At 33.8% G+C, this 12,998-nt stretch overlaps 1 protein-coding gene across 1 annotated transcript; it reads left to right on the top strand.

Annotated features, from left to right (window-relative positions):
* Positions 1-5,439: 5,439 nt before the first annotated feature.
* LOC147816130 (uncharacterized) lies at positions 5,440-10,611 on the top strand. Its single transcript, XM_087156714.1, has 2 exons — positions 5,440-9,288; positions 9,493-10,611. Exons 1-2 carry the CDS (start codon positions 5,440-5,442, stop codon positions 10,609-10,611), a joined length of 4,968 nt encoding a protein of 1,655 aa, XP_087012840.1.
* The last annotated feature ends 2,387 nt before the right edge of the window (positions 10,612-12,998 follow it).

Raw genomic sequence — 12,998 nt, 5'->3', positions numbered from 1 at the left:
GTTCCTGTATTTTACTATGTGTGCGTATCTAAAATAAGTGTTCGGAAGAGCTTAAAATGAGGAAATTCGCCTTCTAAAACCCTTTGAAGATAGGAAGCGCGAAGTCCCTCTTCACTGTTAGCCCGATTTAGGACCTTAATATTGACCTATAATATTTTAATTGGACCAGGTATTATATTGCAGGATAATAGTGTACCCTACCACAGGAAATAATTATAAAGAATTAGGGGGTACACTATGTATATTTTAAATAGTGCATTATAACAAGGAAATTCGAAGACACTTTTCAATGCTAACAAACGGCACGATATCTGACCTTAAAAATGACTTAATTCACTATTGCACAAAACGAGGAAATTCGCCTTCTAAAACCCTTTAAAGATAAGAAGCGCGAAGTCACTTTTCAAAGTTAACGTAAAGATCGATTTCAGATCTTAATATTGACCCATAATATTTTAATTGGACCAGGTATTATATTGTAGGGTAATAGTGTACCCTACCACAGGAAATAATTATAGGTGAATTAGGGGGTACACTATCTATATTTTAAATAGTGCATTAAAACAAGGAAATTCTAAGACACTTTTCAATGTTAACTAACGCCACGGTATCGGATCTTAATATTAGCCTATAATAATTTAGTTGGTTCAGGTATTATATTACAGGGTAATAGTGTACACTTCTACAGGAAATAATTATAGGTCAATTAGGGGGCACACAGAGTGACCCTAAAGTTTACTATGTATGCCTATGTGAAATAAAGTGTTCTGAGAAGCTTAAAATGAAGAAATAAGACTTCTAAAATGTTTTAAAAATTCAAAGACATCTTTCAATGGTTAACTAACGCAAGGCGCGATATCAGACCTTAATATTGACCTATAATATTTTAGTTGGAACAGGTATTATATTACAGGGTAATAGTGTACCCTACCACGGGAAATAATTATATGTCAATTAGAGGGAACACAATGAGTTCCTGTATTTTACTATGTGTGCGTATCTAAAATAAGTGTTCGGAAGAGCTTAAAATGAGGATATTCGCCTTCTAAAACCCTTTAAAGATAGGAAGCGCGAAGTCCCTCTTCACTGTTAGCCCGATTTCGGACCTTAATATTGACCTATAATATTTTAATTGGACCAGGTTTTATATTGCAGGGCAATAGTGTACCCTACCACAGAAAATAATTATAGGTGAATTAGGGGGTACACTATGTATATTTTAAATAGTGCATTAAAACAAGGAAATTCGAAGACACTTTTCAATGCTAACAAACGGCACGATATCTTACCTTAAAAATGACTTAATTCACTATTGCACAAAACGAGGAAATTCGCCTTCTAAAACCCTTTAAAGATAGGAAGCGCGAAGTCACTTTTCAAAGTTAACGTAAAGATCGATTTCAGATCTTAATATTGACCCATAATATTTTAATTGGACCAGGTATTATATTGTAGGGTAATAGTGTACCCTACCACAGGAAATAATTATAGGTGAATTAGGGGGTACACTATGTATATTTTAAATAGTGCATTAAAACAAGGAAATTCAAAGACTCTTTTCAATGTTAACTAACGCCACGGTATCGGATCTTAATATTGGCCTATAATATTTTAGTTGGTCCTGGTATTATATTACAGGGTAATAGTGTACACTTCTACAGGAAATAATTATAGGTCAATTAGGGGGCACACAGCGTGACCCTAAAGTTTACTATGTATGCCTATGTGAAATAAAGTGTTCTGAGAAGCTTAAAATGAAGAAATAAGACTTCTAAAATGTTTTAAAAATTCAAAGACATCTTTCAATGGTTAACTAACGCAAGGCGCGATATCAGACCTTAATATTGACCTATAATATTTTAGTTGGACAGGTATTATATTACAGGGTAATAGTGTACCCTACCACGGGAAATAATTATATTTCAATTAGAGGGAACACAATGAGTTCCTGTATTTTACTATGTGTGCGTATCTAAAATAAGTGTTCGGAAGAGCTTAAAATGAGGAAATTCGCCTTCTAAAACCCTTTGAAGATAGGAAGCGCGAAGTCCCTCTTCACTGTTAGCCCGATTTAGGACCTTAATATTGACCTATAATATTTTAATTGGACCAGGTATTATATTGCAGGATAATAGTGTACCCTACCACAGGAAATAATTATAAAGAATTAGGGGGTACACTATGTATATTTTAAATAGTGCATTATAACAAGGAAATTCGAAGACACTTTTCAATGCTAACAAACGGCACGATATCTGACCTTAAAAATGACTTAATTCACTATTGCACAAAACGAGGAAATTCGCCTTCTAAAACCCTTTAAAGATAAGAAGCGCGAAGTCACTTTTCAAAGTTAACGTAAAGATCGATTTCAGATCTTAATATTGACCCATAATATTTTAATTGGACCAGGTATTATATTGTAGGGTAATAGTGTACCCTACCACAGGAAATAATTATAGGTGAATTAGGGGGTACACTATCTATATTTTAAATAGTGCATTAAAACAAGGAAATTCTAAGACACTTTTCAATGTTAACTAACGCCACGGTATCGGATCTTAATATTAGCCTATAATAATTTAGTTGGTTCAGGTATTATATTACAGGGTAATAGTGTACACTTCTACAGGAAATAATTATAGGTCAATTAGGGGGCACACAGAGTGACCCTAAAGTTTACTATGTATGCCTATGTGAAATAAAGTGTTCTGAGAAGCTTAAAATGAAGAAATAAGACTTCTAAAATGTTTTAAAAATTCAAAGACATCTTTCAATGGTTAACTAACGCAAGGCGCGATATCAGACCTTAATATTGACCTATAATATTTTAGTTGGAACAGGTATTATATTACAGGGTAATAGTGTACCCTACCACGGGAAATAATTATATGTCAATTAGAGGGAACACAATGAGTTCCTGTATTTTACTATGTGTGCGTATCTAAAATAAGTGTTCGGAAGAGCTTAAAATGAGGATATTCGCCTTCTAAAACCCTTTAAAGATAGGAAGCGCGAAGTCCCTCTTCACTGTTAGCCCGATTTCGGACCTTAATATTGACCTATAATATTTTAATTGGACCAGGTTTTATATTGCAGGGCAATAGTGTACCCTACCACAGAAAATAATTATAGGTGAATTAGGGGGTACACTATGTATATTTTAAATAGTGCATTAAAACAAGGAAATTCGAAGACACTTTTCAATGCTAACAAACGCCACGGTATCGGATCTTAATATTGGCCTATAATATTTTAGTTGGACCAAGTATTATATTACAGGGTAATAGTGTACCCTACCACGGGAAATAATTATATGTCAATTAGAGGGAACACAATGAGTTCCTGTATTTTACTATGTGTGCCTATCTAAAATAAGTGTTCGGAAGAGCTTAAAATGAGGAAATTCGCCTTCTAAAACCCTTTAAAGATAGGAAGCGCGAAGTCCCTCTTCACTGTTAGCCCGATTTAGGACCTTAATATTGACCTATAATATTTTAATTGGACCAGGTATTATATTGCAGGGTAATAGTGTACCCTACCACAGGAAATAATTATAAAGAATTAGGGGGTACACTATGTATATTTTAAATAGTGCATTATAACAAGGAAATTCGAAGACACTTTTCAATGCTAACAAACGGCACGATATCTTACCTTAAAAATGACTTAATTCACTATTGCACAAAACGAGGAAATTCGCCTTCTAAAACCCTTTAAAGATAGGAAGCGCGAAGTCACTTTTCAAAGTTAACGTAAAGATCGATTTCAGATCTTAATATTGACCCATAATATTTTAATTGGACCAGGTATTATATTGTAGGGTAATAGTGTACCCTACCACAGGAAATAATTATAGGTGAATTAGGGGGTACACTATGTATATTTTAAATAGTGCATTAAAACAAGGAAATTCAAAGACTCTTTTCAATGTTAACTAACGCCACGGTATCGGATCTTAATATTGGCCTATAATATTTTAGTTGGTCCTGGTATTATATTACAGGGTAATAGTGTACACTTCTACAGGAAATAATTATAGGTCAATTAGGGGGCACACAGCGTGACCCTAAAGTTTACTATGTATGCCTATGTGAAATAAAGTGTTCTGAGAAGCTTAAAATGAAGAAATAAGACTTCTAAAATGTTTTAAAAATTCAAAGACATCTTTCAATGGTTAACTAACGCAAGGCGCGATATCAGACCTTAATATTGACCTATAATATTTTAGTTGGACAGGTATTATATTACAGGGTAATAGTGTACCCTACCACGGGAAATAATTATATTTCAATTAGAGGGAACACAATGAGTTCCTGTATTTTACTATGTGTGCGTATCTAAAATAAGTGTTCGGAAGAGCTTAAAATGAGGAAATTCGCCTTCTAAAACCCTTTGAAGATAGGAAGCGCGAAGTCCCTCTTCACTGTTAGCCCGATTTCGGACCTTAATATTGACCTATAATATTTTAATTGGACCAGGTATTATATAGCAGGGTAATAGTGTACCTTACCACAGGAAATAATTATAGGTGAATTAGGGGGTACACTATGTATATTTTAAATAGTGCATTAAAACAAGGAAAATCGAAGACACTTTTCAATGTTAACTAACGCCACGGTATCGGATCTTAATATTGGCCTATAATATTTTAGCTGGTCCAGGTATTATATTACAGGGTAATAGTGTACACTTCTACAGGAAATAATTATAGGTCAATTAGGGGGCACACAGCGTGACCCTAAAGTTTACTATGTATGCCTATGTGAAATAAAGTGTTCTGAGAAGCTTAAAATGAAGAAATAAGACTTCTAAAATGCTTTAAAAATTCAAAGACATCTTTCAATGGTTAACTAACGCAAGGCGCGATATCAGACCTTAATATTGACCTATAATATTTTAGTTGGACCAGGTATTATATTACAGGGAAATAGTGTACCCTACCACGGGAAATAATTATATGTCAATTAGAGGGAACACAATGAGTTCCTGTATTTTACTATGTGTGCGTATCTAAAATAAGTGTTCGGAAGAGCTTAAAATGAGGAAATTCGCGTTGTAAACCCTTTAAAGATAGGAAGCGCGAAGTCCCTCTTCACTGTTAGCCCGATTTAGGACTGTTGGCGCCTTTATCGGCTTTGGCTTCGTTTATCTTTTCATTTGGCGAAAAGAAGAGCTCTTGTTGTTTTTTGTTTTGATATCGTCGGACGTCTTCAAATGGCGTCATTCATCGTTTCGTTAATAAATTGTTAAATAGTTATCTTTTGTACTTAATCAATCGTAATATACAGTCCGCATATCGACCCCCTCAACATGTTCCTGTCTACCCGGAGTTCAAACCTGATATAATTTGAAAATAACGATTTTGATCAACTTTCGTTTTCGCTTCGTCATAACTTCGTTTTTGATTTCGTTTTGGTACATTTTTGATTTGCAAAAATGATTGACACTGAGGAACAATATGAAAAAAGCTTAAAACAATTGAATCGTCGTCGTGGTAGCTCTAAAAGCAAAATAACTAGGTTGGAAAGCTTTATTTCTACAAATGGAAATGAGGCTGATTGTCTAGAACTGCAATCTCGTATCGATAGCATAGGATTAATTCTTCAAGAAATTGAAGTTTTAAAACTGGATTATTATTCAATTTTGAAGGATGAAGAATTAGAAGCTTATCAATCCCATTTTGATGAAATGGAAGAACAGATAGAATCTTGCAAGGTAAGCTTACAAAGACTTTTTCATTCAAGAAGTTCTAATATTTCTCATTTGCATAACAATGAACAATTAAGTAATAGTAAAATAAATGTTAAATTGCCAGATATTTGCTTGCCTTGTTTTGATGGAAAAATCGAAAATTGGAATAACTTTAAGCTTCAATTTGATAGTTTGATAACTGAAAATCAGTCTTTAAATAACATGCAGAAATTGTTTTATTTACGTTCAGCTTTAAAAAGTGACGCTAAATATATTGAAACGCCAGAAGATACTTTTGAATCCTTGATGAAAATCCTAAAAGAAAGATTTGAAAATACTCGTTTAATTGTAAACAATTATATCTCGAACATCTTGAATTTTGAAAAAATTTCTGTAGAATCTTATAAAGAATTGAGACATTTAATTGATACTTTAAATAAAAGTTTAAGAGGTTTAAAATTAATGAAATTGGAAACTAATGATCTTGTTGAACAATTAATAATTAACATAACTGTTCGAAAATTGGATAAGGAAAGTCGCAAACAGTATGAAATGAGTTTAACTTCTACTGAACTTCCAAAATTCAATACATTTATGGAATTTATTCAAAAAAGATGTCAAACATTAGAAAATCTTCAGGGAAACTCTTTTGTGAACAAAGCTAAGAATATTCAACATCAAAACAAAGCACGCAACTTTGTTGTGAAATCGAATTGCAATAAATGTCATTTGTGTTCAATGGACCATTTAATTTACAGCTGTCCCTCTTTTTTAAAAATGTCACCAATACTCAGATTTGATGTTGTTAAGAAAAGTAATCTGTGCATTAATTGTTTAAATGCATCACATAAACTGAATTCCTGTCCATCGAAATTTACATGCAAATTCTGTCAAGCTAAGCATAATTCCTTATTGCATCGCAAGGAAAATAATTTTCGCCAAACGGAGATTCATTCGGAATCTCTAATAGAGCAAGAATCGCAGGCGCCAGTCTGTAATCCAACTTCTCAGAACATAAATAATGTTTCGAATGATAATTTAATATCTCATGTGTTCGCTACTACAAACACTTGTAGAAATAAAAACATAATTCTCGCAACGGCTCTAGCTTGGATTTGGAATCCTGTGAGTAACTGTTTCGTTCAAGGGCGTTTATTGTTGGATAGTGGAAGTATGGTAAATATTATGACTTCGGATTTCGCAAACAAAATCGAATTGAAAAAAGAAAGAATAAATATTCCAATAAGTGGGTTAGGAGGAAATGAAACAAATGTTAAATATAAATTGAATGCTCTTGTTTCTAATAAAGATTCATCGTTTTCGCTTCGCACTGAATTTTTAGTAGTCAATAAAATTACGGATTTAATTCCATCTAACACTTTGAATTTGCAGAACATTATTATTCCCAATCATTTAATATTAGCTGATCCCTCTTTCGCTAAGGCTGGAAAAATTGATATGATCTTAGGTGCTGAACATTTTTTTGAAATCATTAAAGAAAATAAATATCTCACTTCAGAAAACTTAACATTTCAAGATTCTGTTTTTGGTTTTATTGCTAGTGGTTCATTTGAATCCAAACATCCAAAACATTATTGTAATTTAGTTTATCGTGCAGAAAACATTGAAAATAGCATTAAGAAATTTTGGGAAATTGAAGAAATAGATAATTCCCGAATTTTGAGTGATGAAGAAGCATTTTGCGAAAGTCACTTTCAAAAGAATCATAAAAGAGCAGAAAGCGGTCGTTACATGGTCAAAATGCCTATTCGTGAGGAAGCGCTGGAAACTATTGGTGAATCTCGTTATATAGCTCAGAAACGCTTGAATCAGACCGTGAGAAGATTGAACACCAATCCTGAAATGAAGAAACTTTATTGTGAATTCATAAATGAATACGAAAATTTAAATCATATGGAAAAGGTTGTAGATGATATTTCACCTTCTTTATCATATTATATGCCACATCATGGCATTTTTCGCCCGGACAAAACTTCTACAAAACTAAGAGTCGTATTTAATGCCTCTACGCCTACATCGACAGGACAAAGCTTAAATGACATATTGCTAACCGGAGAAGTGAGAGAAAACGTTTTTGATTTGATTGTTCGATTTCGAAAACACAAGATTGCCTTAACAGCTGATATAAGGAAGATGTTTCGTCAAATATTAATCGATCCGTCTCAAAGAGATTTATTGAGAATTTTGTGGAAAACTCAAGAAGACGAAGTGCCTACAGTATTCAGAATGAATACAATTACGTATGGAACAAAAAACGCTCCATTTCTGGCCATCAGAACATTGAAGCAGTTAGCGATGGATGAACAGTTGAATTACCCTCTTGCTTCAGAAGTTGTTCTTTCTGATTTATACATGGACGATGTAGTTACTGGATCAACAGATCTTGAATCGGCTTTAGAGTTAAAGACTCAATTGGTAAAAATGTTTTATAGTTGTGGCATGACCTTGCACAAATGGAACTCGAATTCCAGGGACTTGATCAATGACGGCAACTTTAACGAAGAATTCTCTTTCGAGACTGAAGAATCTACTAAAACACTAGGTATAATTTGGCAACCGGGACAAGATAAGTTCACTTTCAAAGTATGCGTGTCCCTGCAATCAACCTATACCAAACGAGATGTATTGTCAGTCATTGCTAGATTGTATGATCCAATTGGCTTTCTTGGACCCGTCATCAGTAGAGCTAAGGTAATGCTTCAAAAACTTTGGACTCAAAACCTTAATTGGGATGACAATTTGCCGGAGCACATTGCTCGAGAATGGAATCGTTTTGTCAGTAACCTGAAAGCTTTAGAGAACATTCGAATCGACAGATATATTCTAACCTCTAAAGTTAAGAAAATTGCTCTCGTTGGATTTGCTGATGCTTCCACTTTGGCTTACGGAGCTGTGATATATCTTCATCCTGACAGTTCTAACTCTGCCTTTAAAATCCTAGCCAGTAAATCTAGAATTGCACCTCTAAAAACAATATCCGTACCTCGTTTGGAGTTATGTGCATGCCTTTTACTTGCTAAGTTAGTTCAAAAGGTTATAGCTGCTTTAAGAATGGATATCAAAGAGGTCACTTTATTTTCAGACTCTACCATCGCATTGGCTTGGATTAACTCTTCTCCGCACCAATTAAAAACATTTGTTGGAAATCGTGTATCCAAAATTCAAACACTTTCAAATAATTTTCACTGGAGACATATACCATCTGAGGAGAATCCTGCTGACTTGATTTCGCGAGGAATCGATCCTTCCGAATTGGTGTCACTGGACTTGTGGTTCTCTGGACCATCGAATTTAGACATTCAACCAACAGATCAACATTCCCTTGAAATTTTGAACAGTGAACTTTATGAGCGTGAACTTAAAAAATCATCGAATATAACTCTTACTTTGTCTTCCAACTCAGACTTTGTTAATAGTTTTCTCACTTTAAGTAATAATTTTGTAAAACTAATTCGTATTTTGAGTTACATTTATAGGTTCATTTCTAATTGTCGGAAACAGGAAAGGATGTTTGGTCCCATCACTAGAGAGGAACTTCAGCATGCAAAGCTTTCTCTAGTAAAGTTAGTACAGGTAATTTTATTTAGGAAGGAGATACATGCATTAAAAAATAAAAAAAGATTGAAGGACATCCACGTAAGTAATTTAAATCCTTTTCTTGATTCTAATGGTTTAGTTAGAGTAGGAGGCAGAATCAACAATTCGAATTTATCTTATGATCAAAAGCACCCATTGCTAATTCCAAGAGATCATAAAATAACTACTTTAATTTTCCAGTATTTTCATTTAAAAAATTTGCACGTTGGTGCGCAAACTTTGCTTCATTGTGTTAGACAAGAGTTTTGGCCCCTAAATGGTAGGAACACTGCTCGAAAAATCGTTCACGATTGCATAACATGTTTCAAAGCCAAACCTAAGATAGAACAGCAAATTATGGCTTCTTTACCGAAAGAAAGAGTTACCATAAGCCCCCCCTTTTCAAAAACTGGCACCGACTTATGCGGTCCCTTTCTTATTAAATATAAAAATCAGCGGAAGGGAATCTTAAACAAAATCTATGTTGTAATTTTTGTATGTTTAATTACTCGTGCCATTCATTTGGAAATCGTAAGTGATTTGACAGCAGAAGCATTAATTGCCACCCTTAAAAGGTTTTTTGCGAGAAGAGGTCTGCCTTCTATTATATTTTCTGATAATGCCACAAATTATACTGGTGCTCAATCTGAATTGAGAAAATTGCATGATCTTGTTAAAAATTCAGAAAATCTTGCTTCTTATTTATCCCATGAATTCGTTGTTTGGAAATTTATTCCTCCCAGATCGCCAAATTTTGGTGGCATTTGGGAGGCGGGAGTTAAATCTTTTAAGCACCATTTGAAAAGAACTATTGGAAACTCTAAATTAACATTAGAGGAATTTTTAACGGTTATAAACCAAATTGAAGGTGTATTAAACAGTAGACCACTTTTTCCCCTTTCTTCGGACCCCAATGATTTTGAGACCCTAACTCCCAGTCATTTTTTAATTGGGCGACCCATAAACAGTATTCCGGAATTTCCTGTTGCAGACATTCCTGATAATCGACTCTCTCGGTGGCAAAGGATACAAAAAATCAATCAAACTATTTGGAAAAAATGGTCAAGAGATTATCTAAATAATTTACAGCAAAGAAGTAAATGGTTATTCGAAAAAAACAATGTTAAACCAGGAACACTAGTTTTAATTAAAGAAGATAATCTACCCCTTTGTTCATGGATTATTGGTCGTATCCACGAGGTTATCCCAGGAAATGATGGAAAAATTCGAGTTGTTATTGTAAAAACTGCACAAGGTTTCTTTAAACGCAGCATATCAAATATATGCGTTTTACCTATCAATGAGTCTACAATTAATTAGTTTTACATGTTTATTTTTTTTTCATTGTTGTCATAAAGAATGTGATTGTGTGCATTTAGTTTGCTTTTGAAAAATATTATGTTATTTGGTTATTTAGTCATTAATTTTAGAACTTTTTTTTTTAATCATTTGCATTATAAATTGTCATTTATTGTTGTGTATGTATTTGTTTGAAATGGATATTTCAAAGCCGGGCGGTATGTTGGCGCCTCTATCGGCTTTGGCTTCGTTTATCTTTTCATTTGGCGAAAAGAAGAGCTCTTGTTGTTTTTTGTTTTGATATCGTCGGACGTCTTCAAATGGCGTCATTCATCGTTTCGTTAATAAATTGTTAAATAGTTATCTTTTGTACTTAATCAATCGTAATATACAGTCCGCATATCGACCCCCTCAACAAGGACCTTAATATTGACCTATAATATTTTAATTGGACCAGGTATTATATTGCAGGGTAATAGTGTACCCTACCACAGGAAATAATTATAAAGAATTAGGGGGTACACTATGTATATTTTAAATAGTGCATTATAACAAGGAAATTCGAAGACACTTTTCAATGCTAACAAACGGCACGATATCTTACCTTAAAAATGACTTAATTCACTATTGCACAAAACGAGGAAATTCGCCTTCTAAAACCCTTTAAAGATAGGAAGCGCGAAGTCACTTTTCAAAGTTAACGTAAAGATCGATTTCAGATCTTAATATTGACCCATAATATTTTAATTGGACCAGGTATTATATTGTAGGGTAATAGTGTACCCTACCACAGGAAATAATTATAGGTGAATTAGGGGGTACACTATGTATATTTTAAATAGTGCATTAAAACAAGGAAATTCAAAGACTCTTTTCAATGTTAACTAACGCCACGGTATCGGATCTTAATATTGGCCTATAATATTTTAGTTGGTCCTGGTATTATATTACAGGTTAATAGTGTACACTTCTACAGGAAATAATTATAGGTCAATTAGGGGGCACACAGCGTGACCCTAAAGTTTACTATGTATGCCTATGTGAAATAAAGTGTTCTGAGAAGCTTAAAATGAAGAAATAAGACTTCTAAAATGTTTTAAAAATTCAAAGACATCTTTCAATGGTTAACTAACGCAAGGCGCGATATCAGACCTTAATATTGACCTATAATATTTTAGTTGGACAGGTATTATATTACAGGGTAATAGTGTACCCTACCACGGGAAATAATTATATTTCAATTAGAGGGAACACAATGAGTTCCTGTATTTTACTATGTGTGCGTATCTAAAATAAGTGTTCGGAAGAGCTTAAAATGAGGAAATTCGCCTTCTAAAACCCTTTGAAGATAGGAAGCGCGAAGTCCCTCTTCACTGTTAGCCCGATTTCGGACCTTAATATTGACCTATAATATTTTAATTGGACCAGGTATTATATAGCAGGGTAATAGTGTACCTTACCACAGGAAATAATTATAGGTGAATTAGGGGGTACACTATGTATATTTTAAATAGTGCATTAAAACAAGGAAAATCGAAGACACTTTTCAATGTTAACTAACGCCACGGTATCGGATCTTAATATTGGCCTATAATATTTTAGCTGGTCCAGGTATTATATTACAGGGTAATAGTGTACACTTCTACAGGAAATAATTATAGGTCAATTAGGGGGCACACAGCGTGACCCTAAAGTTTACTATGTATGCCTATGTGAAATAAAGTGTTCTGAGAAGCTTAAAATGAAGAAATAAGACTTCTAAAATGCTTTAAAAATTCAAAGACATCTTTCAATGGTTAACTAACGCAAGGCGCGATATCAGACCTTAATATTGACCTATAATATTTTAGTTGGACCAGGTATTATATTACAGGGAAATAGTGTACCCTACCACGGGAAATAATTATATGTCAATTAGAGGGAACACAATGAGTTCCTGTATTTTACTATGTGTGCGTATCTAAAATAAGTGTTCGGAAGAGCTTAAAATGAGGAAATTCGCGTTGTAAACCCTTTAAAGATAGGAAGCGCGAAGTCCCTCTTCACTGTTAGCCCGATTTCGGACCTTAATATTGACCTATAATATTTTAATTGGACCAGGTTTTATATTGCAGGGTAATAGTGTACCCTACCACAGAAAATAATTATAGGTGAATTAGGGGGTACACTATGTATATTTTAAATAGTGCATTAAAACAAGGAAATTCGAAGACACTTTTCAATGCTAACAAACGCCACGGTATCGGATCTTAATATTGGCCTATAATATTTTAGTTGGACCAGGTATTATATTACAGGGTAATAGTGTACCCTACCACGGGAAATAATTATATGTCAATTAGAGGGAACACAATGAGTTCCTGTATTTTACTATGTGTGCCTATCTAAAATAAGTGTTCGGAAGAGCT

The sequence above is a fragment of the Parasteatoda tepidariorum genome, chromosome 2 (genome assembly GCF_982258835.1).
Source record: "Parasteatoda tepidariorum strain Cologne lab strain chromosome 2, Ptep-v5.0, whole genome shotgun sequence".
Classification (NCBI taxonomy): domain Eukaryota; kingdom Metazoa; phylum Arthropoda; class Arachnida; order Araneae; family Theridiidae; genus Parasteatoda; species Parasteatoda tepidariorum.
Note: the sequence above shows the minus strand (reverse complement) of the source record. Positions and strands in the feature narration are given on the sequence as shown.

Excerpts from the sequence above, each read along its gene's own strand:
- LOC147816130 (XM_087156714.1), top strand. The coding sequence starts at position 5,440 with ATGATTGACACTGAGGAACAATATGAAAAAAGCTTAAAACAATTGAAT. Across the intron at positions 9,289-9,492 it reads CTCTAGTAAAGTTAGTACAG|TATTTTCATTTAAAAAATTT; the intron begins GTAATTTTATTT and ends TTAATTTTCCAG.